This window comes from Ochlerotatus camptorhynchus, unplaced genomic scaffold, assembly GCF_037179485.1.
Source record: "Ochlerotatus camptorhynchus isolate MF236.1 unplaced genomic scaffold, CSIRO-AGI_Acam_v1.1 ptg000593l, whole genome shotgun sequence".
In the NCBI taxonomy this organism is placed as follows: Eukaryota; Metazoa; Arthropoda; class Insecta; order Diptera; family Culicidae; genus Ochlerotatus; species Ochlerotatus camptorhynchus.
In genome coordinates this window covers 96,427-119,987 of record NW_027041073.1, presented here as the reverse complement: position 1 = coordinate 119,987, position 23,561 = coordinate 96,427, and the positions used below count along the sequence as shown (strand labels likewise).

General features: G+C 39.0%; 4 protein-coding genes across 6 annotated transcripts; 2 read left to right on the top strand and 2 right to left on the bottom strand.

The window, feature by feature from the left end:
- Positions 1–4,199: 4,199 nt before the first annotated feature.
- Positions 4,200–6,119, top strand: LOC135713925 (J domain-containing protein CG6693). Of its 3 annotated transcripts, none has more exons than XM_065237143.1 (3): positions 4,200–4,280; positions 4,335–4,465; positions 4,769–6,119. In XM_065237143.1, exons 2-3 carry the CDS (start codon positions 4,372–4,374, stop codon positions 5,545–5,547), a joined length of 873 nt encoding a protein of 290 aa, XP_065093215.1. In that variant the 5' UTR covers positions 4,200–4,280; positions 4,335–4,371; the 3' UTR covers positions 5,548–6,119. The 3 variants fall into 3 exon arrangements, with proteins under 3 accessions (XP_065093215.1, XP_065093216.1, XP_065093217.1); XM_065237144.1 differs by having other exon boundaries at positions 4,209–4,280; positions 4,343–4,465; XM_065237145.1 differs by having other exon boundaries at positions 4,215–4,280; positions 4,354–4,465.
- A 2,690-nt stretch (positions 6,120–8,809) lies between these two features.
- Positions 8,810–9,758, top strand: SNRPG (small nuclear ribonucleoprotein G). Its single transcript, XM_065237142.1, has 3 exons — positions 8,810–8,919; positions 9,065–9,212; positions 9,617–9,758. Exons 1-3 carry the CDS (start codon positions 8,888–8,890, stop codon positions 9,665–9,667), a joined length of 231 nt encoding a protein of 76 aa, XP_065093214.1. The 5' UTR covers positions 8,810–8,887; the 3' UTR covers positions 9,668–9,758.
- Positions 9,750–12,182, bottom strand: LOC135713922 (zinc finger protein 436-like). The gene is made up of 6 exons (XM_065237139.1): positions 11,989–12,182; positions 11,610–11,932; positions 11,100–11,559; positions 10,645–11,025; positions 10,078–10,587; positions 9,750–10,008 (listed from the first exon to the last, which is right to left on the bottom strand). The coding sequence occupies exons 1-6, from the start codon at positions 12,124–12,126 to the stop codon at positions 9,799–9,801; spliced, it is 2,022 nt and encodes a 673-aa protein (XP_065093211.1). The 5' UTR covers positions 12,127–12,182; the 3' UTR covers positions 9,750–9,798.
- A 5,508-nt stretch (positions 12,183–17,690) lies between these two features.
- Positions 17,691–19,319, bottom strand: Polr1F (RNA polymerase I subunit F). Its single transcript, XM_065237141.1, has 2 exons — positions 18,603–19,319; positions 17,691–18,542 (listed from the first exon to the last, which is right to left on the bottom strand). The coding sequence occupies exons 1-2, from the start codon at positions 19,264–19,266 to the stop codon at positions 17,839–17,841; spliced, it is 1,368 nt and encodes a 455-aa protein (XP_065093213.1). The 5' UTR covers positions 19,267–19,319; the 3' UTR covers positions 17,691–17,838.
- Between the last annotated feature and the right edge of the window lie 4,242 nt (positions 19,320–23,561).

Genomic DNA, 23,561 nt, shown 5'->3' with positions numbered 1-23,561 from the left:
CCACAAACGAAGTGACAGACGGAGCGGCTCGAAAACTTTGGTGACTAACCTGCTATTGCAATTTTTAAGTGTACCACATGGCAACACCACTACTACTGGATTGTACCACATGGCAACACTACTACCACAAACGAAGTGACAGACGACTAACTGGCGAAGAAATCCATTAAAATAATGTGGTTCACTGTAATAGAATTTTCTTGGAAGCTTGTGCCATCATCCACCAGATGGGTTAGTTTTTTTGTTTTGATTTGAACAAAGTTGATTTTGTGTACAATGATTCTTTGACAGTGTGCAAAGAGTGCGTATCATTTTGTCATTTTTTTTATGCATTTCAGTTTTGTGTAGAGTGAAAGAGATAGAATCAAAACATTCTGATACATTTGGTGAAAATGCTAGTACAATCCAGTAGTAGTGTTGCCACGTGGTACAATCCAGTAGTAGTGGTGTTGCCATGTGGTACACTGAAAAATTGAAATAGCAGGTTAGTCACCAAAGTTTTCGAGCCGCTCCGTCTGTCACTTCGTTTGTGCTACTACTAGATTGAACTAGCATTTTCACCAAATGTACTAGAATGTTTTGGTTCTATTTCTTTCACTCTACTCAAAACTGAAATGCATAAAAAAATGACAAAATGATACGCACTCTTTGCACAGTGTCAAAGAATCATTGTACACAAAATCAACTTTGTTCAAATCAAAACAAAAAAAATAACCCATCTGGTGGATGATGGCACAAGCTTCCATGAAAATTCTATTACAGTGAACCACATTATTTAAATGGATTTCTTCGCCAGTTAGTCGTCTGTCACTTCGTTTGTGGTAGAACCCAACGTAGGAGACTCTTATCAACCTATAGTTATGCCAACAATCAATACGAAACTAACGATTTTAAATTGGCTCACCAGTTTAGTAGCCTATTGGTCCCAAGCAAACGATTAACGTACCCTATTCTTGTCGAAATTCTAGTACTACGCAATGTTTGTTTTGATTCGCTATGAAAGTTTGACAGATAAAATGAGGGGTTATTGGTTTTTCCTCTGTTTCGAGGGGTGAATCGATTAGCTTGGGACCGAAGAGAGTACCAGAGCTGAGCCAAAAAGTTGAGCTCGTTTCTTCGGGACCTTCTAGTCTTAGAGTTACCTCTATGGTTATGCCGTGCTGGACATCGATGGAATCAAACTTCAACTGAAGAATCCCTGATCTCATCTTGGCTGGCGGGGCAGCTGTTCTGAGCTGAATGTGGTAACTATTTCCTGGAATCCGAACCTATTCGACTACACATACATCATTCATCAGCTGTGGCGTGGAGCCTACGTAAGACGCATATACGCGTGCCGGCACCGAACTGACATAATAAATATATTTTTGTATTTGTAGATTTTTATTTATCAAATAAAGAAAATATTTGGATTTATTAGAATTGAATACTAAAAATGATTTTATAATCTTCAAAATACTTATATTTAAATTGAAAATGCTTTTAGTGTAAATCAAAACAGTACATATTATTTCAAATTTACCACATTTTCATGGCAAAAATTAGTTTTGAATTGAAAAGAACTCACTTTTAATTTCAATACGCTGTGCTTTTCATTTGACAGTAGTACAATTTATCTTAAAAGTTTTAGCTTTTAAAAGTAATGAACGGAAAACTTTTAATTAGACAATTGGTTGACTTTAGTTTTGAAAGCTAACCGCTTTCTACCAAAAAGAACAAACGCAAACTTTTAATTTTACTAATGGTTTTTTTTTTAATTTTATCAACGATTATTTTTTGTGTGTAGTACACTCAAAAATATTACAAAACGAATATAGATTAAATTTTATGCATTTGATGGTTTTTCAAAATTTATACATTGGTTCGATTAAAATTTTCGTCAAAATTATACTAAGTCCGAATAACGGAGTGGAATTCGATCAGTGTTTAGTAAAATGACAGGAAAAATTACATTTGGATTCTCTTCGCAGCTTCGCGCTTGTGAAGAGCTTTGTTCCGGCGGATTTCAACTGCGCCTGTGATCTGCTGGGCAGCTAGACTGCGTGAGCTCGTGAGCACGAGTTCATCGAAATGGTAAGTATTTTTTAAATAATATTCATAAAAAATAAAATAATTTAAAAACCTTCCTGAGAAAATTTTTATTTCTATTTGAAAACAATAATATTTACCATAAATAAAATAAAGAAGCGAAAAGACATTATCTCGATTAAACCGTATCTATACATTGTAAGTATATTTCGATTTTATACTATGGCACGCATAAACCATTTTTATACTAAGTTTGCATTCTCTCCATTTATACCGACCTTTGCGTCGGTATACGGAGAGTTGCGATTTAGCGTAACTTTTATACTATTTAGATTTCAATATTTTTTGAGTGTAGGTCCCGCAGAAACGTGCTCAACTTTTTGGCTCAGCTCTGGTACTATCTTCGGTCCCAAGCTAATCGATTCACCCCTCGAAACATAGGAAAATCCAATAACCCCACATTTTATCTGTCAAACTTTCATAGCGAATCAAAACAAACATTGTGTAGTACTAGAATTTTGACTAGAATGGGGTACGTTAATCGATTTGCTTGGGACAAATAGGCTAGTCAAGTAGTGAGCCAAGTTAAAATCATTAGTTTCGTATTGATTGTTGGTAAAACCGAGTTTACTCATTAATGAGTATTCGACTAGTACTTCATAAAATGGTTATCTTTTATCCTTCGTGTTTTTTGGCAATGAATAAAAAGTACCCATGATTTTAATTACTTCATAGGGCTCATAACTAACAATAATAAATACGTCAGAGGTCATCTTAAGATTAAGATCAACAAAACACTTTATTTATTTGAATGATGAAACAATGGCACATTCGAGGGCACATTCAACACTCCAAAGCATTAAAAAAAGTCTACCGCTTGTGCTGAGCTGGAAATTATTAAGGGATTTTTGTATCGGTAACCTTTGCGTCCTATTCTCCTCCTGTTACTTTGTCTTACTGAGCCACATATGTGCGGTTAAGAAATAGGATAGCCTGTAACGAACAAAGAGCATCATATGAATTGCAGAAAAATAAAAATAAACGAAAAATATTCTTACCTTCCAGTTTTTCGGATTGAAACTTTCACTTCCGCACTGAGCTTGCTTCTAGCTCCTGCTCTTTGGAAATGTTACCCATTTTAACTGCAAGAAGCCAATATCAAAAATGAATCAAAATTACACGCTTTCAATTTTATGAAAATACCCCTTTTTTGACAGCTCGGAATGAATACAAAAAATGAGTACAAGATACTCATTAAATGGGTACTTTGAAGTTAGCGTGTATCAACATAAAATGATATTCTGAAAGACTAAATAAATACGAAACTGCGAGTAGCATTTATTCAGTTCCGCTTATTTTCCAAAAACCAGAACTGAGTAAATGCTACTCAGATTTTGACAGATTCATTCATTACTCAAAACTGAGTAAACATGAGATTACTCACATTTAGGGTAGATCCACTTTTAACGAAAATGAGTAGAATGCTACTCACTTCTGAGTCATTGAACGAGCGCGCATCCAATACACATAACCCAAATTTGGGCTTATTGATCTTAGCGTGTTCATGTGTCATGACGCAGCCATCGCCGATGGCCATGATTTTTCCGATTTTTCGACCAACAATTGAAAAGGCTTTTGTAGACAAAACTTTGAAAGCCCTTTCCATGGAGGCCGCCCACGCAAAACAATAGCATCATCTGGTAGGGAAAACTTTCCCCTACACGAAAATGCCATTTATTTGCATGGGCGGCCTTCGGTTTGCAAGGAAAGGACCTACACAGTTTTGTCTACAAAAGCTGATAGGCTCTTATCAATTGTTGGTCGTGATCTTCATCTTCGATTGGCGGGAGCGGGAAACTTCATTCTGACGCATAAATTCAAAAGGCCTGATGCACGGCATTATTGATTGTGCGGAAAACTTTAATTTTAAAGTCTTCTTGCAAGTCATTATCAGTAGCAACAATATTTTGTACAGAGTAAGAAAATAATATATAATATATATAATAATATATAATATATATAATATATAATAGAAAATATATTATACGACGAATAACTAAACGTTTGTATATAATATAGTTCTGTTCACAATCGATGGTTAAAACGTAGTGAGGACCTTTTGAAATAATTGTCGAGAAATGCTAAGAAATTTGCCAAAATTCATTCGTGTTTTTTCCTTTGTCCTTTGCGGTTCGTTTAGCTTCTTTGGTGCTTCTGCATATAACGTTCTTAGTGGACATTAAATACTCGTGGTAAGTTAATAAGTAAGATAAATAATAGCATAATATTCAATATTTATTCTTAAGATTCATAGCTAAATTACAGTGATTTTTAAATTCAACTATGCCGTCGACTCTGGAATTCTGTGAAAAGTTCTACGGAACACGAGATGTGTACACAATCTTTGCAGTGGCCAAAGACGCTCAGGAAAGCGAAAGTAAGATAATCTTATTAGGACATGTCTAGATGCAGTAGGAATTAGGTCGTAACAGCTTTTGTAAACAATGACTTCTATCGATGATTTCTAGGAATTCAAGGCACGTCCACGCAGACCAACCTAACCATCGGATAGGGGAAGTCTTTCCCTACCAGATGAGGGTGTTGGTTTGCGTGGGTAAGCCTTAAATTTCTAGAAATCATCAAGAGAAGTCATTGTTTACAAAAGCTGTTAGGCCCTAATTCCAGCTCTATCTAGATGTATATATTCTCTTAATTTGACTTGGAATAACTTTGATTTCAGTTAAGAAGGCCTATTATAAACTTTCACTGAAAGTTCACCCGGATCGAGTAAAGGAATCTGAAAAGGAGAACGCTACGGAAAAGTTCAAGGTTTTGAGCAAAATCTATGCGATTCTTTCCGACAAAGCGAAACGAGCATTGTACGATGAACATGGTATCATCGACGATGACGATGATTGCTCCGGTTCCCAATGGCTCAGCATGTGGCAGCAGTTCTTCAAGCCCATTTCCGTCGAGGACATCAACAACTTTGAGAAAACGTACATCGGATCAGAGATGGAGCGCAATGACATCAAGAAGTCTTACTTGAATGGTAAGGGCTGCATCAACTACATGATGGATCATGTTCAATTTATGCAATGTGCAGACGAGCCTCGGATCATTGGGATTGTTAAAGAATTGATTGCAGCTGGTGAAGTTCCGGAGTTCAAGATCTGCACAGAAGAGCCAAAGGTGAAGCGTGATCGTCGTCATAAAAGGTATGCAAGGGAAGCCAAAGAAGTAGCTGCGATGCAAAAGGTCGAGAAAGAGAAAAAAGATCCAAAGGAATCTCTGGAGCAGCAAATAGCGCTCCATCAGAAAGAACGTGAGCGCAGATTTACATCGATGCTGGAGAAATACAGCCAAGTTGAAGATGATGAAGCTTACAGCATTGACGACTACACGGCCAATAAAACGCCTAAAGGAAAATCGGAACCGAAAAAAACTCCACAGAAACAGGAAATTAAAAGTAAAAATCGCAAAATACTGGCTGGCCGTGTATCCAAGAAGACTATCTAAATTTAAATGATCATTGCACACACACTTCGATTTTTTTTGCCGAGATTGGATTATTTTGCTGGATCTCAGTAAAAAAAACACCGAGATTCAACTAACAAACGGGAGTTTTACCGAGATCTCAGCCAATTTGTTATATTTTGCTGAATCTTGGCAAGTTTTTCACTGAGATCCAGCAAAATAAAATGCCGAGTTGCTCGCTGGTACCCATCTCGGCAAAACAAATCTAAGGCCGCGGCCAGGGTAGACGCGATTCGCGACGCGACCAATTCAAAAGAATCTTATTATTTATTATTATTTCTTGCGTGAGTCGCGTCTACCCTGGCTGCCACCTTAGTGTGCAGGTAAGCGATAAACCATCGTCTTTTTATTCATGTTATTTAGACCACAGGGCTCCCAAAGAATCGGCCCCTCAATGAATCTGTTTAAACCAATTTTGGGAAGAATCGATTGCATCAATCGTAACTTTGAAAAATGAGTTAAATTAAAAATATCCTGTCGTTAAATTACAAACATACATTTGAAGCAAAGAGAAATAAATTGAACTAAACTATGTATTTAATAACTTTTTCAACCATAAAAAAAATTGTCCAAAACATTACGAACAATTTAACGAGCTATTATAGTCAAACTACGAAATATTGTCGATACAGCCCGCTCTGTAAAGATAACTGGAACCTCTTTTCCGAGGCTTTTTCTTCACTTATTCTCCGTCGATTTCTGTTCCGCCACGTAAGTACCAATAACCGACACCAGATGATGATGATGGTCCCAGTGCTTACCTCTACAAAGGTTTGAGCTGGATGGGTTATCTTTAAGATAATTAAATATGACATTTTAACCAGGTTTGCAAACGAAATCGAACTGGTTACAGATATAAATTCCCTCTTGAGAAATAAAGAAGGGAATATTCCCTTCTTTGAATATATAAAAGAAAACATCATTAATTCGCTAAATATATGATAAAGGAGGGAATACTCTCTTCTTTTAATATATAATCAATAACTTTTCGCAAGGGATTCGGGGTAATGACCATTTGGGATAATAACGAGTGGAATAAATGTTATAAATTTGTAATCGGTACTTCAACGTTCCATGCACCGATTTTTTAATCCATCACGAGAAATTCTTCAACTCAGGTCGAACAATTCTTCGATAATTGTAGAGATGAACTAGCCTAAGGCTAAAAATCTCTTTAGGGCCTGTTCATAAACTACGTAGAAAGTTTTTTTTTGGGATTCTTGACCCCCCCCCCTCCCCCTGCGTAGACAATTGTCCATACAAACAATTTAAAATTTGTATGGGCCGTGGATAATTGTCAACCCCCCTCCCCCTAAACTGTCTACGTAGTTTATGGACAGCCCCTTAATAAAGAAGTAAAAAAAAATCTTCGATAAAGTTTAACAGTTTCCGACTGGATGAATTGGATTGCATAATAGACCCTTTGACTTATTAAATGATAAACGAAGTGCTCGAAAGCTTGAAGGTTGTCATTTTAGAAAGAGCTAAAAAATGGGTTGAAATTTAAAAATACATAGTTCCATTAAAGTAAACATAGTGTATTATCAATAGTAAAAAAAAAAGAAAAGTAAAAATTACTAATTTCATCATCTTTTCTGGGGAATGTTATAGAACCGTTTTTACATTGTTCCTGCCTTGGCAATTCAGTATTTTAAACAGGTTTTTTAAACCTGCATGTCAGAATAACAATTGAAATCTTAAAACTAAAACTAAATCTTATCTAAGTATAAAGGGAATTAATCGTTGCAATTGAGGATTGCAACGATTTTTGTCTGAAATTATTAATTATTTTGTTGGACATTTGTTCTAAAGTCTCAACATTCGAAATTCTATGTACTTCGGTAGTACTGTACCAGGGCGGCAACTTCAAAATCATCTTCAAAAATTTGTTCTGGGTTCCCACACTTTACTACCCCTGTTGGGTGGTTTTGCTCCTCCGTTTTTGACAACATTAGAAGGAGAAAAGGAGACAAACTAGTCAAAAGTAGGTAAAAGTGAACTGGCCGTTGGGTACTTTGTAAACAAACTCGGTCGCTGTCCCATACAAAAATCCAACATGGCTGAATCATGAATTTGACACACTAGAACACCTATATGTAGTCGCCTTGGATGTAATACCAGGATGCTGCACGCTGACGTCACGAATGAAAGCGATGAACCCGCATTCATCAGTGGATTAGAGGTTTTAAATTAGGTTCTGCAGCGTGACGTCACAAATGAACTCAGTGTTAATCGGCTGAACCTTTTTGACAGTTCAGTGGTACTGTTTACAAGCACTTAGTCGTTTTTTCGAAAAAACAAATTCTAAAATTTCCGAATTTTAACTTGAAAATTGTCGAGGAACAGCGTGGTGAAAGGATGTTGATCGTGGACAATGCAGAAGTGTGGTTTACATCTCACTGCAGTCTGAAAAATTATCGAGAAAATCTACCCAAGAAAAAAACGACTAAGTCCACGTAAACAGTACCACTGAACTGTCATCAGATTGAGGTTAACCCCGACGGTGCAAAACCTAATAAAAGAATTCAAAGATATGATATCCGTTTTGGTTTTTCACCGTCGGGGTTAACCTCAATCTGATGACAGTTCAGTGGTACTGTTTACGTGGACTTAGTTGATTTTTTCATGGGTAGATTTTCTCGATAATTTTTTAGACTGCAGTGAGATGTAAACCACATGTCCAGAACAACATGTGAAAAGGGCATACAAGCTTTTTGTAAACAAACATTTGTAGGCCCTTTTCTCACCAACCGAGGGTCGCCCACGCAAACCAGCAATATCATCGGGAAGGGGAAAGTGTCCCCTACCCGGTGATGATAAAGGTTTGCGTTGGTGTCATATGGGTGGCGAGAAAAGGGCATAAGAAGGTTTGTTTACAAAAAGCTTGTATGCCCTTTTCACATGTTGTTCTGGATGTCTGCAATGTCCACGAGCAACATCCTTTCACCGCGCTTTTCCTCGACAATTTTCAAGTTAAAATTCGGAAATTTTAGAATTTTTTTTAGAAAAAACGACTAAGTGCTTGTAAACAGTACCACTGAACTGTCAAAAAGGTTCAGCCGATTAACACTGAGTTCATTTGTGACGTCACGCTGCAGTACCTAATTCAAAACAACTTTTTTTTGCTGTGTACACTGAAAGGTTGTTGTGTCGGTAGTTTGCATTTCGTCTTCAAGTGGAATACCATGCTGTCATCTCTAGCACTCGGCGTCGGCATTCTAGTTTTCACTGAAGTTGAAAGCTGCGTTTGGTAATTTTGGCGAGAAAATTATACACATTTTTCGTTCCATTTGGAGAAGCATCTGTACAACATCTGACAAAAATGTCCAAGGCACATCCTCCAGAGTTGAAGAAGTAAGTACTGTACAACTGTTGTTCATTTGTTATGTAGCATTGCGGGCGGAAATGTTCAGTGCATTGCGAATCGTTCTGTGGCAAGGTTATGTTACACCAAATATTGGCGTCTAAAGCAAATCCGGCGAATGCTTCATGTTTTCAGATACATGGACAAACGTTTGTCCCTCAAATTGAACGGTGGTCGGGTGGTTTCGGGTATACTACGCGGATTCGACCCCTTCATGAACGTCGTGCTTGATGAATCCATCGAGGAATGCAAGGACAGCACTCGGAACAACATTGGAATGGTGGTGAGTGGATTTCGTGAATATTGTTCAACTTCTATGCCCTGTACAAGGATTGTGCTGCCGCTCACCGCAAGTCGGTTCCGTTTGCGACAAAGGGCCTTATTAAGGATGTCACTTGTCATCACGGTGAAGTGATTCCCATTTGATTTGTACGGCTCTTATAGTGACACCCGTAATAAGGCCCAAAAAGTCAACATATGTTTTCAATGGAGATGGTCGCTAATCACCCATATTTTCATAATATTAGATAAGCTCAATAATTTTGTTCTGGAAATGGTATATCAGGAGCAAACTTTAAATGCATTTTTTCGGCTTGCTGATATGTGCTGAGACGGACTTGTCATGAGCAGCAGTGTGGGTTATGGGAGTTTAAATGAGCCCTATCTAATCAGAATTTACTATTGTAGGTTATTCGTGGAAACAGTATCATCATGGTGGAAGCATTGGATCGGATATAAACATTCGTAGGCTCTTTTTGGAAGCCTACGTAAACTTCTTTGTAGCATAAGGACATGGGTGAACAATAAAACTAAAAACTAATATTACATCAATGTTGAATAATTTATTCTACTGCTAAAGAAAGTTCGCATCACTGGGTAAAATTTTCATCTTTCACCGATTCTGTATTTTGCAGCGCATTTGTGGTGTCATTCAGAAAATCTTGCCCGTAGGAGGAGTTAGTCGACCTGTTATGTTCGGAGAAATCTTCCTCCAGATGGCTGTCTCCTGTTTGCTGTTGTTTTAGTTTGTAGCTCTGTTGTTCCAGCTCTTCGTGAAGACGGTTATTAATTTCTTCCAGCTAGTAATGATTATATAGAGAAAGAGAAACAATTATAACAATTCAGACTCAATCAAAAGGTCCTTTTACCTCACGTTCCACCAAATGGATTCGCTCTTTGGTTTCTGAAATTTTCTTTTCCAAATCGGGATCGTGTTCCACTCGTTCAACGTCCCAGCCAGTCTGTTGCTGCTGCTGTTCTAATGCCTTTTGCTGTTCCAACAATCGTTCTAGCTGCTGATGTTGTTCCTGTAGAAGCATTTGCTGTTCCTGGGCCGATGGAGTGAGAAACTTCGTTACCCGCCGAGTGCTGGTCGCCGTGTCGATGTTATGAACCGTACGCTTGTGATTGGTCAACTGGTAGCCTTGGATGAATCCTTCATTGCACAGATCGCATCTGTAACGTTCTCCGGTGTGACGTCGAACATGCGCCTTCAGATCGTTGCCTTGAGCGAAACTCTTCGGACAGTGCGGGCATTGGTACGGCTTCAATCCATTGTGGGTCCGGCTGTGTACCACAAGATTGTACGCCCGGTGGAAGCTCTTTCCACAAATGGTGCAGAGATGCGGTTTCTCATTTGTATGATACTTTTCGTGGACCTATCAAGATAGTAATGCATGAAATTCCTGAAATTGTACCTGGCTCGTTATACGTACCCTCAAATCCGTAGCTCGTGGAAATGCCTTCGGACAGAATTTACACTTGTATGGCTTAATTCCTTTATGGCGTCTCATGTGAACCATCAGGTAATCATTTCTGAGAAAACTCTGTCCACATTCGGAGCACAAGAACGATTTCCCTTCCAGATGCAATTGTCGAACATGCAGCCGGTGATCGTTCTTGTCGGCAAACTGTTCTGCACAGTAGGTGCATTTGTAAACTTTCGGTTGCAAGTGAGTCTTTTTGTGCAGTTCAAGATTCTTCGCCGAGGTGAAACCTTTTTTGCAGACTTCACAGAAATCTTGCTTTTTAGAGGATACTGTTTCACTGTGTTTCGATTCAATGTGATTCCGGAGGTGTTCGGCACGTTTGAAAGACTGAAATTAAACAAAAACAAATCAAATTTCTTCATTTAACATTATTTGCAGCTACCGATCGAAAGCCAACGTACCTTCTCACAAAGTTTACACGAAAAAGGTCGTTCCTTCGAGTGGAACGTGGACTCATGAATCGTCAGGTGATCACTTCGTGCAAATGCTTTGGCACAACTTTTGCATTTGAAGGGTTTTTCCTGCGTGTGGATTAGAATATGACGTCTTAGGTGCGTGCCTCTGCGAAATACTTTACTGCAATATTCACACTTGTGGCTTCCGAGTGAAACTTTGGCTGACTTTTTCGACGATTCTTCCTTGATCGGATTGGGACTATCTTCTGCTTCTTCGTCATATTCAAGCTCTACGAAATCGACCTGCTCGCAATCGAAGTCTACATCCGAGTTTGAATTCTTGTCCTCAGTGATCGGTTCACTTTTTATATTCTTTATATCTTCATCGAAAGTTTCCACCAAGTATTCCACATTTTCAAATGCCTCTACTTTACAAGCCGAATTTTCCATTGTCGAATTAAGTTTGCTGAAAATGCACGTCAATAAGACACTTTCTATTTCCGAAGGTCAACCTACCTTTTATCAGGACCTGTATCTGTTGCATCATGCAAGTATTCCACTTCAACGAGGATTTCCGGGTCCTTATGCTTTAATTCTGTACCTTTTGCTATAGCTATTGGATCACATGAATTCGGAGTACATTGCTTATAATGGTCTACCTTGTTCGTCTGTGTTCCTTTGGTGTTCTCCGACGCTGCAACGGCTAGATTGTATTGCTCCGCCAGCGAACGAAGGGTACGGTATGCAATGTCGCACTGTTGTTTGAATGCGAACGCGTTCCGTGCCAGCTCCAGGCACTTTTGGCAAATTTTGTCCGGCAGTCCATCATTTCTGCTTATCTGTATAAACTTAGTTAGTAGCTAAATGTCCGTATGATAGGGCTACATTTATCTACCTTCATATTGCTACAGGCCGATATCATCGACGGTATACTACCACTTTCCTGGGCGTCATCGTCGAACATACAAATAAGCCTATCTGTTTCGCTTAAGCATGTTCGGCAGATACAATCCACATTCAAAGGTATTTCCATCGCTTTGTTTATTATTCAACGAAAATACTATTTCATTTAACAATATTTAAAAGAACAATGTCTTTATTAGTTTTATTATTTTTTGGAGAGGAGATATTTTAGTCGTCAAATAAATAAATTGCAAAACAATAACATTTTCTTATGAACGTCAAAATGGGTACATCCAAAAAGCACGAATTGGCTTGTACCGAACACACGGAGAGAAACAATTCGGCACACGGTGTAAGCATTTCGGTCATTATAATTTAATAAGTATTTTGAATTTTGTCGTATTTGTGTATTTTTAAGTTTTATGTATTTTTGTATTAAAGTGTATTCAATTAATTATGAAATGTATTTTTCGTGTAAAAAGTATTTTTTAGTATTTTTTATGGTATTCTAGTTTTAACGTGTACACATTTACGTATTTTTTTTGTGTATTTTCCGAAGCGCGTATTTACGTATTTATGAAGTTGATCGCCCCTCGGTTATATTATTTAATAAGTCTGGCTGGCTGTTTAGGCTGTTTCGTTGCACCACCAATGTAGAGTGCGCTAGGCGATAATGAGAGCAAACGTCAACCAAACCGTTTGCTTACATCAAAATTACAATTTTACATCGCAAATTAGCGCATATTTTTATGCATATCTTACAAATTTCCATCGGGAGTAGTCTTATTTTACTATTTTCCACAGATCAAAACTTATTTATGCTATGTTCATAACAGAGTTATAACAACCAATGAACGATTTTAAATTGGCTCACTATTTGACTAGCCTATTGGTAAATCTATAAGCGTACCCCATCTAGTCGGAATTCTAGTACTACACTATGGTTTGATGCGCTATGAAAGTTTGATAGATAGAATGACGGGTTCGTGGATTTTTCTTTGTTTCGATTGTTTTCAATTAGCTTTGTTTCGATTGTTTTCAATTAGCTTTGGACCGAAGATAGTACCAGAGCTGAGCCAAAAAATTGAGCACATTTCTTCGGGACCTTCTGGTCTAGAGTTAAGGCCCAAGCGCAATTACGGCGGAAGCGGAACAGCAGCGGCAGCGGAAAATCCCGATCTGAGTAAGCCTACTTGTCGGATTGAAAACTAGTTAGATCCAAATCGACTTCGGTTAGGCATCTTCATTAGTGACAACTGTCAAACTTTCCGTTTCCGTTCCGCTTCCGGCCACATTGAGTTTGGGCCTTTACCTCTCTGGTTATAACATGTGATAGCGCTATCTTGATGGTGGTTTCTGTGGGATTCATCGGTGGACACCCAACAGGTAGTGAAGTGGACAGGCCAAAACCGATAACGGACGGAATTAAACCCAGGGAACCAGCGATAACGACGAAATAAAAGAACACTCGTACCGACTACTAGAAACGTGTAATTATCGGACTGTTTACATAGAATGAAAAGAAATTCACTTTCACTTTGTTATTGCAGTCTTCTCTCCTATGGTGCATGAAACTGATTGCAGCGTAGTGACGCCGGGTAAAAATGTTGCTCCTACTTATACACGCTCAACAAAAACATGTTATAACTGCTCAGTCTGGACAGCGCTTTATCGACATGAAAAATGTCATTCAAAAATGTTTCTTGAGAACCATAGTGCTTTTAGTTGTTTCTGAATAAAAAAATTTTATTCGGTTTTTAGTACACTTCAAATTTGATGAGTACATTTTGCAGCTCATTACAACATCCTTTTACTTTGTTTTTTTTTAAGGATTAATTTAACTGTAAAGGGCTGTCCACAGACAGCTTTTGATAGGTTTTGGACCAAACCATCCCCTCCCGCCCCTTGCGTGGACAATCGAGGGGTGATCAACTTCATAAATCAGCTGAATGTAAATACACACTTCGAAAAATACAAAAAAAAAACATAAAATTGCGTTAATGTGTACACCAAATGAAATACACCAAAATACTTCGAAAATACTTTGTACACGACAAGCAGGTTTGGACAGACATTAATCTGGGTGATCGCACACTATTTCTATGCGCTTTGTACATTCCACCTGATCGAGTCCGTGACAATGAACTCATAGATACTCACTGTCGGTCAGTTTTCACAGTTATCGAAAGTGCCACTCCAGTTGATGAGATATCAATCTGCCAGGCGTTTCGTGGAGTCCATCTCATAGCGACGCTTTCTCAAATTAACCATGTAGTTAACGAAAATGATCGTAGTTTGGACCTCTGCTTCGTGAGCACACAGGACATGGCTTCATCAATTTCCTCGGCTCCTTGTGCACTAACTAAGCTAGTTCCACATCACCCTCCTCTAATTGTCACTGTTGAGGACAAACTCGTGCGTGATTTCGACGACTATCCTGCTACGGTTTCTTATGACTTCCGTAAAGCTGACCACCGTAGCATCATAGATGTATTGTCTAGCATGGTATGGGAGAACATCCTTGATCCAGATGACGTTGAGGCTGCAGCGCAAACCTTTTCACATGTCTTGGCATATGTCATTGACAGACACGTCCCGAAAAGAACTCACCACAAAGTGTCTCATCCTCCCTGGCAGACGAGAGAGCTACGTAGGTTGAAGTCAATCAAAAGAGCAGAATTGAGAAGATTTACGAAGTATCGCACGCTTCCTCTGAAACTACATTATCTGAGGCTGAATCACATGTACCAGTGAGTCAGTCGTGAATGCTTTTCAAGTTTCCAACAAGGCATCCAGCGCAAACTTAGCTACACCCGAAATCCTTTTGGAACTACGTGAACGAGAAACGCAGGGAATCCGGCCTCCCATCGTCTATGGAATTCAACGGAGAAGTAGCTGCCACCGTTCATGATATATACCACCTTTTTTCCGAAAAGTTTGCCAGTGTATTCACTGATGAGATACTAACTGACGACTATATTAACCTGGCTGCCAGGAACCAAGCCAGGAACGTTCCAGTAAATGATCAAACGCTGGGTGCAATTGATGTAAATGCAGAGATGATTTCTAAGGCCGCGACTCTGCTCAAGTCATCCTTCAATGCTGGACCTGATGGAGTTCCATCTGTATTTTTGAAGAGACATATTGCTAGCTTGTTAATTCCGCTTCTTCGCCTGTTCCGAATGTCTCTCTCCAGTGGCATATTTCCATCTTGCTGGAAATTTGCACACATGTTTCCCGTCCACAAAAAAGGAAGGAAACGAGCTGTGGATAACTATCGAGGAATTACATCGTTAAGTGCCGTTTCGAAGCTATTCGAGCTAGTGATTATGGAACCGTTGCTGTCCCATTGCAAGCAGTATTTGAGTGCTGATCAACATGGGTTTACTGTTGGCCGCTCTACAACCACAAATCTGCAGTGTCTCACATCGTATATAACCGAAAGCATGTCGGATCGGGTTCAAACGGACGTTATTTATTCAAATCTATCCGCAGCATTCGACAAGTTGAACCATGCTATTGCGATTGCTAAACTCGGCAGGCTCGGTGTATGCAGTAATCTTCTGAGTTGGTTTCGATCATATCTTACCGGTCGGCAACTTAAGGTTGCCATAGGAGATTGCAGATCAGCTAGCTTCTTCGCCACATCAGGTATACCTCAGGGAAGCCACATGGGACCGTTAATTTTTATACTGTACTTCAACGACGTGGATCTGGCATCGAAGCTCCTCGGTTATCATATGCAGATGACCTCAAGATCTTCCTACGAATCTGCTCCATTGCTAACTGTCACTTTCTTCAACGTCAACTGAATGTATTCACTAGTTGGTGCAGGTTAAACAGAATGGTACTTAACCCAGCCAAATGCTCCGCTCCGTTCTCACGAAAACAACAACCGATAATATTTACTATGACCTACTCGGCTCGACAATCGAACGCGTGAATCAGGTGAAAGACTTGGGTGTGATCTTGGATTCGCAGCTTTCATTCAAGCAACACATTGGCGTTGACGGCGACTCTGTAGCTCTTTACTCTAATGTTAAAATCCATAACCAAACGTCAGACCACAGACAAACAGACATAACACTCGCAAGTTGTTCATCGAACAAGCATTTAACGGTCAATTTAAAAGTATCGTAGTTGGTAGTACCGCCACCTGTGGCGCGCATAGTCAGTTCTCTTGCGTTTGACGTTTACACACTACCGCCATCTGTTCAGTGTACTACCCACCACAGTGTACTCAACAGATGGCGGTAATGTTTTAGCGACGATGTTTTACAATGAGGAATATTCAATGTGTTATGTCTGTTTGTCTGTGGTCAGACTGTGCGTGAAACATGGCGGACTTTGTACTATCCTTTCACTCCACGGAAAATTCTCATAAGAAACTGTCAATCTTTGCTAAAAGAGACGATTTTTCGGCGGTGCCGTCAACGCCAATCGCATATGTTGTTGATAAGGCGTCAAGAACTTTAAGGTTCATTTTTAGGATAGCTAAAAACTTCACTGATATCTACTATCCAAAATCTCTCTATTGTTCGCTTGTTCGATCGACGCTTGAGTATTGTTCAGCGGTTTGGAACCCAAACTACAACAACGGTGCCGAGAGAATTGAATCTGTTCAACGTCGCTTTCTTCGTTTTGCGTTGCGTAGATTGCCTTGGAATGATCCGTTTCGATTACCAAGTTACGAAAGCCGTTGTCAACTTATCGACCTAGAACTTCTCCGGACTAGAAGAGACACAAGCAGAGCCTTAACCGTGGCCGATATCCTGGCTATCCTGAGGCAAATTGACCTGAATGTTCAACCCCGACCGCTTCGTAATAACCTTATGCTAAAGGCCGGCGCACAATAGATACGTTTTCGGTTTTTTTTGTCAAAAAACCTGAAAACGTATCTATTGTGCGCCGGCCTTAAGACTGCCTCTACGTCGCACAAATTATGGAGCACACGGTGCGATTTGCGGACTGCTCAGAACATTCAACAGAGTTGCATCTGTTTTCGACTTTCATCTCTCCCGTGATGCGCTTCGTCGAAAGTTTTATTCCTTTTTTCGGCGGCAGGAGTAACTGACTATAAAATATGTTTTTTTTATGTAATGCTATTTTATGTTATAGCCGACACCTTGGTTTGCGGATAGCCCCTGCATAGTGAAATTAAACAGTGAGCATGCATAAGGGCGTATACGCGATAATCGATTCTCTTCATCGATTTTATCTTTGCATTGCTACAGCTAAGCGAAACAATTTTCTAGAATTTGTTCAATGCAGAGTTGTAACAGGCTGTATTGTCTATCAAAAGCAACAGCAAACGCTCCGAGAAACGTTAATTCTAGCGAGTTATTAACAAAAGAGAAAATCGACGAAGAGAATCGATCATCGCGTTTACGCCCTTATGCATGCTCCTATATATCTACCAGTCTCAATCTCAAAGAAATGCACAAGGGCGTATGGAGCATTCACTTTACTTTTAATTGATTGGTTTAAGCACAGACAAACAGACGTAACTCTTCATTGTGTATCTTCGTTCACGCATTTAACGGTTGATTTGAATATTATCAGTTCCGCGAACTACTCGCCGTAGCGCTGGCATCGGATCACTTTGACGTTTCTATACATTCTATTGAACTTTCATGCAATATTGTTTGCGAGTTAGCGAGCAAGATTGTTTTCCGCAAGAAGCCCGAGAGATGTCGTTACTGAGGTCCTATGTTTTGAGATGCTATGTTTTCAAGAAAAACTTTTTCAAAGAGTTACGTCTGTTTGTCTGTGGTTTAAGTAACATTAAAGAATATATTGTATTTATTCAATAGGGTAAAGTGCATAACATGCACATTAGCTGTTATTTTTGTTCGTTGCCCTTCAAAGTGGAGGACAATGCCGGCGACTGTAGTTGCGAAATTTCCAGCAGCTCAGACGAATCAAATGCATTAAATGATGCTTCCGTGATGGTACTGTCAAATCTAACAGACTTCCTTGCAATTTTGCCTGCCTTTTTCAAAGGAGTTGAATCGTTCCTTTGAGGTTCGTCTGCTTCAGCGACACATTTAAGAATGGAAGACATTATCGACGCTTCAAAATCATCTTCCTCCAGCTTGGGAGCCTTGTTCTTTTTATTTTTTGTCTTTTTTACCTTCTCGGTTTTGGACGTATCAATCTGGTCGTTTTTGGTTTGCCCGGATGTATCGGTTTGAAGGTCGTGCTGTTCAGGCTCATTACATTGTGCTGCAAATTTTTGCAATAGTTCTGCTTCCAATGAGTCAATATCGTGTTTCTTTTTCTTTTTCTTCTTCAATGGTCGGGATTTCTCGGCAGATTGGGTCTCTTTTTTAGGCTGTTCTATTCCTGAGGTACTGGGATCAGACTCTATAGCGTCGCTCATTTCTTTCTCAAGGCCACTCAGAAGAGCGTTTATTGAGAGTTGCATTTCTTCATCTGACTGTTTGTCATCCTTGGCTGCGTGTCCATTCGGTTTGGTGTGTTTCCTTTTACTTCCTTTCATGTTTGTGTCTTTCTTGCTTGAAACGAAATCATCTGGTTTGTTATCTGAAAGTAAATTTTCCGGGTTTAATAAATAAAATATCTTTTATATTTTTCTAATCTTACCCTCTATCTTTGCCTCAATACTCTCCCCGCATACTCCAACTTTATTCGCATCGAAATCGTTTTGCTCGGGCTTAACCTGCGATACATTTTTCGGAGGCTTTTCCTTTTTTACGCCATTCGTTACCGGATTATCATCGTCAGATTTCGAAATGAGCTGCCCCTCTATGAAGGGCAGATCGCTTTTCATGTCAAATGCCTTAACGATGAAGCTAATCACCGTGCCCCGTGCGAAGTTCGTGATCTTTTGCATTTTTAATTTTATTGTGACATTGAAGACACGGTAGATAACAGCACTGAGGTAGTTGGACGAAACATATTGGACTGTTCCTTCGATGGTTGCTCCAATCTGCGGTCGAAACACGTAAAAGTCCGTTCTAAGTTTCACATGAACACGTACGCTGTTTGGACGTATGGCCGATAGTGGACTCAGAATCTGGGTGTTTTTGAAAGCCAGTATAACACCGTCGACCTTCCGATCATATGTTCCGATTTTCTGCGTAAGGCATGCCTTCACTCCTTCGCAAATGTTACCAAGATACTTTGGTAGCACGGAAATCAAATCTATCCACTCCAGCTTTTGCACACATGTACCAGGATCAGCCAAGTACGATTCTAATTCTTTTGTAGTGTACTTGGTGTATTTAGTGAACGTATTTCCACTCATTTTATAAGTTTTTCCAGCTTTTCCTACATTTAAACGTGTTTTGAAAATGTGTCCCACACTTGGTAAAGAGAAACGTCACTGTGCAATAACCTTTCTTTCATGTATTTATAAAAACAAATACAAATCTGAGGGATTCGGATCATTATACCGAATATGTAATGTGGCTGCGTACTGGATTGATAGTCTACACTGAAAATAACTTTGCAGTAGAAATTATGGGGGCATTTCTCCAAACAAAATTTCACGCGGCCTTTGCCTCGGCCTATAGTCAAACGACGGGCTACACTTTTCGCTCCTAATTTACTGTATCTTTATAGATCTTTTTGCCGTTTATGGGGTGTTTATACTTAGGCTAGTTCACTAGTGCTAATGAGCTCGCTGTTTGCAAAAACGCTAACCAGTATGATGTAAACAGTTTCTAGCAACTAGTTGGGTTCTTTAATTTTGAAAAATATATTGGTTTTATATATCATCTGAAAGAGCTTCGTTTTTTGAGCACAGCGATATTTTTTGACGTAGGACTACGTCTTTAATTTCTATACTGGTGGTCACATTAAAAAATCAAAATTCAGCCATGTAACGAAAAATCCCAAACACGGACATGCTCACATGAGCGAGCTCAATGCTCGGTTGATCGACCAATGAATTGAAGGGAGGAGAAAAGCAGCGATGATAAAAACGCTTGTAAAATCGTTTTCTTCGTCATTTGCTTTCGAGCAACGACGACGACGAAAGCACCCACATCGACCGGAGGAAAGGAGCAATAAAAAGCATGACTAGGCCGCCGTCATCCAGTCGGCATGGACTTGCACTGGTGTGGCCATTCTTTGAAAAACATATGGCCCTTTTCAGGGCCACCAATTCAAAAACGGAAAGAGTTAAGAACTAAATGAACAACATATTTGTTCCGTCGACTAGCGGTCCTACGTCAAGCTTCCGTTCGTGCCCCTAGGCACAGACCCTTCTATTTTTTTTCGAACCCACACATTTTCATCTCGATTTTTAAATCAAGATTTAAAGCAAAATAATAACTTCATTGATTGACACTAAAGTGACAAACTGACAGCTCGCTTCCATACAAAGTGACACCGAGGGGCGCTAATAAGGTGATTTTTGCAAATGTAATCGTTCTTATTTAAAATAGTTCCAGTGTACCAAAATTGATGAAATTTTGGGTTTGAGTTCCATTTTTAATGCAGATTACGAATATGCATTTACCTCAATACCCTTAAAGAACCCAATTGGGTTCTTTAAGGGTGTTGAGGTAAATACATATTCGTAATCTGCATTAAAAATGGAACCCAAACCCAAAATTTTATCGATTTGTGTACACTGGAACTATTTTAAATAAGTACGATTACATTAGCAAAAATCACCTTATTAGCGCCCCTCGGTGTCACTTTGTATGGGAGTGAGCTGTCAGTTTGTTAGTTTACTGTCAAACAGTGAAGTTGTTATTTTGCTTTAAATCTTAATTTAAAAATCGAGATGAAAGTGAAAGGGTTTGACAAAAATATCGCTGTGCTCAGAAAACGAAGCTCTTTCGGATGATGTATAAAAAACAATATATTTTAAAAAATTAAAGAACCCAATTTCCACTTGCGTATCAATTTCAGGCGCTTCTGAAAGTACATGCTGGTGATGAGAAGCTGGTACCCGAGAGTAGTGAACAAAATATCAGAAGAGCAAGACCTGTTGTCGTGTCGCTCCTACAAACGGGACCAGCAAATGGTTGCTCTGTTCCGGGTTTACGAGCAATATCCATGTTTGTGGGACTTTTCCAATCCCGACTACAAAATAGAACAAAAACGGATCAGTGCTTCAAAAATGATTGCATGCGATATGAAAATCTCATCGATCGAAGAGGTGAGGAAGAACACGAAATCAATGCGGGATACTTTTTTTTTTTTTTTTTTTTCCTTTGGTTTGTTTTTTCCGTCGATCTTGTTTTCCGTGCTGAGCACCAATGCTACCGACGTGCCAGGAAGGCAGCTCCCACACCTGGACCCTACCTATCGACCCAACAACTCATGAACCGGGGACCAACGGCTTTACTTCCCATCCGAAGGAAGGCGTGATCAGAGATGTTATGCCTCAGAACATCCTGGCGGCGCCGACTGGTATTGAACCCAGGCCTGCTGGGGTGAGAGGTAATCACGCTTACCACTACACCACCGGCGCCGTTAATGCGGGATACTTAAACAGCAAAAAAATGTAATATCGATCAATGTAATTCAAACTGATGTATGCCCCTATCCGGTGATGCCGGTAATTTGCGTTCGATTGTCTAGGAAAGAATAATCAACGTTTTGTTTATGAATGTTGATAGGACCTTTTCAATTGTTGGTCTACAATATATTGAATTGGTTCCGCTTTTTGATAGATCGGAATTTTATCCGCCAGACTATGAATATAGCGACTATAGTTGATAGTCATTCCTGGTCATCGTCCGTCCGTCACCGTCATTAGCGGTAGAGTGGTAGAATCGTCATCGTCATCATCATCACACAAAGTGGCAACTCTATCTCGGGTCTCCATTTTCCCTGTCCTATCCAACAGAGATTACCGTACGGGGTGCAGTTGCTGTTCGGTATGTTTTCTGTTAGTACCACATAATATGTGTCTGGGTGAAGGTGAATTTTGGGCATATTTTTTTTTTTTTTTTTTTTTTTTAACTCTTTATTTGTTTCAAATTCAAAATAAATTACATTTCATTTTTAACCTAGGTGCTCCAGTTACTACAGTAACTTACCAGCCTTAATTGTTATGATATATATCTAAGTGTTTTTACATTGTTCCTGTCTTGGCAATTCAGTATTTTAAACAGGTTTTTTAAACCTGCATGTCAGTATAACAATTGATAGCTTAAAACTAAATAACTAAAACTAAATCTTATCTAAGTACAAAGGGAATTAATCGTTGCAATTGAGGATTGTAACGATTTTTGCCGGAAATTATTAATTATTTTGTTGGACATTTGTGCTAAAGTCTCAACATTCGAAATTCTATGTACTTCGGTAGTACTGTACCAGGGAGGCAACTTCAAAATCATCTTCAGAATTTTGTTCTGAATCCTTTGAAGTGCTTTTTTCCTGGTAGTGCAACAACTAGACCATATTGGCACAGCGTAAAGCATGGCCGGTCTAAAAACTTGTTTAAATATTAGAAGTTTATTCGTCAGGCAAAGTTTGGATTTCCTGTTTATAAGAGGATACAAACATTTAATATATTTGTTACATTTGTCTTGAATGCCCTCAATGTGATCTTTAAAAGTTAATTTTTGGTCAAGTATTAATCCAAGATATTTCACTTGGTTTGACGAGGAAATTGGAACTCCGTTCATAGTGACTATGTGACTACTACTAGGTTTCAAAAACGAAGCTCTAGGCTTGTGTGGAAATATTATAAGTTGAGTTTTGGAAGCGTTGGGAGAAATCTTCCATTTTTGTAAATAAGAAGAGAAAATATCTAAACTTTTCTGAAGTCTGCTGCAAATAACACGAAGACTTCTTCCTTTAGTGGAAATGCCTGTGTCATCAGCGAACAAAGATTTGTGGCAACCCTGAAGCAAATCAGGGAGGTCCGAAGTGAAAATGTTATACAATATAGGCCCAAGAATGCTACCCTGAGGAACTCCTGCTCTAACAGGTAGTCGATTAGATTTGGAATTTTGATAATTTACCTGCAGAGTTCTGTCAGTTAAATAATTTTGAACTAATTTCATAATGTAAAGTGGAAAATTAAACTTTTTCAATTTAGCAATCAAACCTTCATGCCAAACACTGTCGAATGCTTTTTCTATGTCTAGAAGAGCAACTCCAGTTGAGTGGCCTTCAGATTTGTTTGAACGAATTAAATTGGTAACTCTCAAGAGTTGATGAGTAGTTGAATGCCCATGGCGAAATCCAAACTGCTCATCTGCAAAAATTGAGTTCGTATTGATGTGAAGCATCATTCTATTCAAAATTATCTTTTCAAAAAGTTTACTTATTGAAGAAAGCAAACTTATTGGACGGTAGCTAGAAGCTTCAGCTGGATTTTTATCCGGCTTCAAAATTGGAACAACTTTTGCATTTTTCCATTTATCAGGAAAGTATGCCAAATGGAAACATCTGTTAAATAATTTTACCAAGAAAGACAAGGTACTCTCTGGGAGTTTTTTGATGAGGATATAGAAAATTCCATCATCACCTGGAGCTTTCATATTTTGAAATTTTTTAGTTATAGACCTTACTTCGTCCAAATCAGTCCCCCACGAATCATCAAAAATATTTTCCCGAGAGAAAATATTCAGA